The sequence below is a fragment of the Notechis scutatus genome, chromosome 3 (assembly GCF_049901735.1).
Source record: "Notechis scutatus isolate UNSWTSFEM ecotype Mainland chromosome 3, rNotScu1.2, whole genome shotgun sequence".
Taxonomy (NCBI): Eukaryota; Metazoa; Chordata; class Lepidosauria; order Squamata; family Elapidae; genus Notechis; species Notechis scutatus.
Genome location: NC_142011.1, coordinates 115,507,508 through 115,511,526, shown reverse-complemented (window position 1 = coordinate 115,511,526; position 4,019 = coordinate 115,507,508). Strand labels below are relative to the sequence as shown.

Genomic DNA, 4,019 nt, shown 5'->3' with positions numbered 1-4,019 from the left:
AAACTAATCCTATCTATCAGTGGTACATGGCAGTACAACGTTTTAGAGCCTCTTGTCTTATTAATGTTGTCACTCATACTTAACTGTGTTGGTATATCTATATTATTAACTTGTTTAGTATTTCTTATTTTGAAAGGTTGGAACTGAAGACAATGAATGTGTATGCAAAAATATGAACATAGAACAGAATAGAATAGAAATAGTAAACAAGAAATCATGAGATTTAGAGGCATGAGACGGATGACTAGTGTTGAGAAAATAAAGAAGGAAGGAAGGAAGGAAGGAAGGAAGGAAGGAAGGAAGGAAGGAAGGAAGGAAGGAAGGAAGGAAGGAAGGAAGGAATGTTCTGGGATGAAAGGAAGACAAGGAGAAGGGAATGAGAAAATGGTGAATGTGTAGGACTGTAGGGAAGTTGACAGAGAAATGAGACTATACTAGACATAAACAACTCACAGATGGGATAATTCTGGGAGAAAGGCCAGCACAATTCAGCTTTTAGGAAGAAGAGATTCAGAATATTCAAAAAGACTATCTTTATGAATCCTCTAATAATAATGACTACAGGAGCAGGTTCCAAATTTCTGTACTTTACTTATAATCTGTCCATTAAAATAGCTTATTGAAGTCTGTGTAATTGTTGCTTCTTTGTGCCCTACAATGAGGAACCTGACAGGGGAGAAGACAATTTTTGGGTACAAGATGAGAAACATTAATTGAATGCAATGTATACCAAGCTATTCATATTAAATGTTTGTATAGATTCTTGGCTTTACTAACTTCAATTAAACAAGAAGCACTCAGCAATTTCCAATTCTTGTTTTCCTTCTAATCTTCTTCTAAAACACACTGGATGGCATTGCTTGGTAAACTACAAAATATTTATTCTAGTCAGTCCGTTTAATACAGGAATCACAATGCCCTTCCAGCTTCCCTTCTGTTGGATTGAATAGAGAAAAATAAATAAGTCCTGTATGTAGTAGAAAAGTATAGAAATTAACATAAAGTCCCCCTTACATCTTTATTTCAAAGGCTTCTTTATATAATAGATAAGATATGATTTCACTTTTATTCAAAAATTTTAGTAGCAATGATCAAACAGTACTTGGGTAGAAAGCTTTCTGTCATTCTGAGCTGAGCCTCTGGGTGTCACTGTTCACCAGGAAGGAAAAGAAATCAAAAGTCAAAAGAGTCCTGTGTTGCTATGCTTTACATACAGTACATTTACCAAGTATGTGAAAGAACAATCTAAAAACCAAGAGGTGCAGTTTCCATTTGGCTTTGAAGTAACTGTTTTCATCGAGAGAATGGAAGACACACAAACCTGCAGCTGTAAAAAGGGGGTCCTTCAATATCTTGCTATTATTTTTGCTTGCAAGATGGTTTCTGGGCAGATTCATTATTCGATTCCTGAGGAGATGCACAAAGGCTCTTTTGTGGGAAATATTGCAAAGGACCTGGAAATGGAGGGGATGAAGATTTTAGAAAATGGACTCCGCATTATTCTCAATGTAGGTATGATCCAGTATTTTGCTTTTAATGTCAACAGTGGTCATTTAGAAACATCTGAGAGAATTGACCGGGAAGAAATATGTGGACAGGTAGAGAAGTGTATATTGAAGTTCCAGATTCTTCTTGAAAGTAAATTAAAGCTTTATGCAATTGAGGTGGAAATTACTGACATAAATGACAATGCTCCCCATTTCCCTCTATGGGAACAAGAGTTGGAAGTCAGTGAGGCATCTACACCTGGATTCCGGGTCCCTCTTTCTGAAGCTCAAGATCCAGATCTGGGAACAAATTCTATACAGAGCTATCAACTCAGAGGCAGCAGCCATTTTTCTCTGGATACACAAATAGGAAAAAATGGCTTCAGACATACTGAACTGATACTGGAAAAATTTCTAGACAGAGAGGAGCAAGCTGTTTATAATCTAATCCTTACAGCTAGTGATGGAGGAGATCCTATCCGAACTGGCACTGCAGAAATCAAAGTCATTGTTTTAGATGCAAATGACAATGCACCTGTTTTCAGCCAACCAATCTATGAAGTGAATGTCAAAGAGAATATTCCTAAAGGATCTATTATTGCTACTGTACATGCCACTGATCTTGATGAAGGGCTTAATGGAGAGGTGAAATACTTCCTGAAAAGGACTACAAAACTAGATATTCCCATAGTTCACCTTAATTCCACAACGGGTGAAATTACACTCATTGGGAATCTTGATTATGAAGAATCAACTTTCTATGAATTTGAAGTACAAGCCAAAGATTGGGGAGGTTTTACTGATAGATCAATGGTTGTTATCTTCATTACAGATTTGAATGATAATGCACCTGAACTAGCAATTACGTTTGTCACCAATTCTGTAGTTGAAAGTTCACCACCCGGAACTGTTATTGCCATTTTAAATGTACGAGATAGAGATTCTGGAGTCAATGGTGAAATCACAATCTCCATTCCAGACAACCTCCCTTTCCAATTAAATAAGTCCTCTGATGGGTTTTATAGTTTGATGACAGATAACACCCTTGACAGAGAACAGATACCAGCTTTTAATATAACTATAATAGTTACTGACCATGGAATACCTCCTCTCTCAACAGCCACAGTAATTGAACTATACATCTTAGACACAAATGACAACCCTCCATTGTTTGAGAAATCAATTTATCCTTTCTATGTCATAGAGAATAACCAAATGGGTGCTTTGATATGTTCCTTAAAAGCAAATGATCCAGACTGGAAAAAGAATGCAGTAATAAGGTATTCTATCACTGGAAACCAGACAACCGAATCATATCTCTCATCTTATGTCTCCATTAATTCTGAGACAGGAGCTATCTATGCATTAGCCTCATTTGATTATGAAAATTTTAAGAAGATTCAGTTTCAAGTTAAGGCTCAGGATGGTGGATCCCCATCACTCAGTTCCAGTGTTTCTGTTATTATTTACATCTTGGACCAGAATGACAATGTGCCAGAGATCCTGTACCCCTCTCCTCCTGCTGATGGCTCCACTGGAATAGAACTGGCCCCTCGCTCTTCTGAGCCAGGTTACCTGGTCACTAAAGCAGTGGCAGTAGATGCAGATTCTGGCCAGAATTCCTGGCTCTCCTATCAGCTGATCAGAGCAACAGAACCAGGGCTCTTCACTGTGGGACTCCACACGGGCGAGATCAGGACTGCTCGGCTTTTTCTGGAGAAAGATGCCCTGAAGCAAATCCTGGTGGTTTTAGTGAAGGACAACGGCCAACCACCTCTCTCTGCCTCCGTCACTCTCACAGTAGTTCTGGCTGAAAGCTTTCCTGAAATCCTCTCAGATCTGAGCAACATCTCAGCTCCTGTAGATCCTCAATCAGATCTCACTTTTTACTTAGGGACTGTTGTGGCTTTTGTCTCCTGTTTATTCTTTACCTTTCTCCTTGTGCTACTGGCAATTAGAGTATATAGATGGAGAAAATCAAAGATAGAATCTGAGAAGATAAATTTCAGTGATGTACCTGCATCACAGTTTGTAGGCATCAACGGAGTTCAAGCATTTCTTCATTCTTACTGCCATGATGTTTCTCTGACTGCAGATTCTAAGAGAAATCACTTTAATATTTCCAAAGCAAATGATTCAGATACTCTGTATATTAAAGAAGGTTGTAGTGCAAAGAATCCAATTGTATCTGGTGAAGATTTAAATTTAAATAATGATGATCTAATAGCGATTCAGGTAAGGTAATTGTTTTAAATCATTTTGATTTTTTTTGTCCTTATCTGCACTTGTTTTTTTTTGTCCTTATATGCACTTGTTTATCATAATATATGTTAATTTCTCTGCTATACAAAACTTCATTGACTTTGCTATTAATGTACATATCACATTCTCCATTCTCTAACTTGGAGAAATATACTGAATTTTCAGCAGATCCAGTGTTGCACTATTTCTTAAATATAAATATAACCACGTTCCATGGAAATCTACTGGACAAACCTTTGAACAGAACAGGACTGTGCTTTGTATCTCATT

The 4,019-nt window shown here is 37.4% G+C and overlaps 1 protein-coding gene across 1 annotated transcript; it reads left to right on the top strand.

Moving 5' to 3' along the window:
- The first annotated feature begins 1,376 nt into the window (after positions 1 to 1,376).
- LOC148131365 (protocadherin gamma-A4-like) lies at positions 1,377 to 3,731 on the top strand. Its single transcript, XM_087960043.1, has one exon. The coding sequence runs from the start codon at positions 1,377 to 1,379 to the stop codon at positions 3,729 to 3,731; it is 2,355 nt and encodes a 784-aa protein (XP_087816169.1).
- The last annotated feature ends 288 nt before the right edge of the window (positions 3,732 to 4,019 follow it).

Bases quoted from the DNA above. Each gene is read 5' to 3' on its own strand.
- LOC148131365 (XM_087960043.1), top strand. From the start codon at position 1,377: ATGGTTTCTGGGCAGATTCATTATTCGATTCCTGAGGAGATGCACAAA.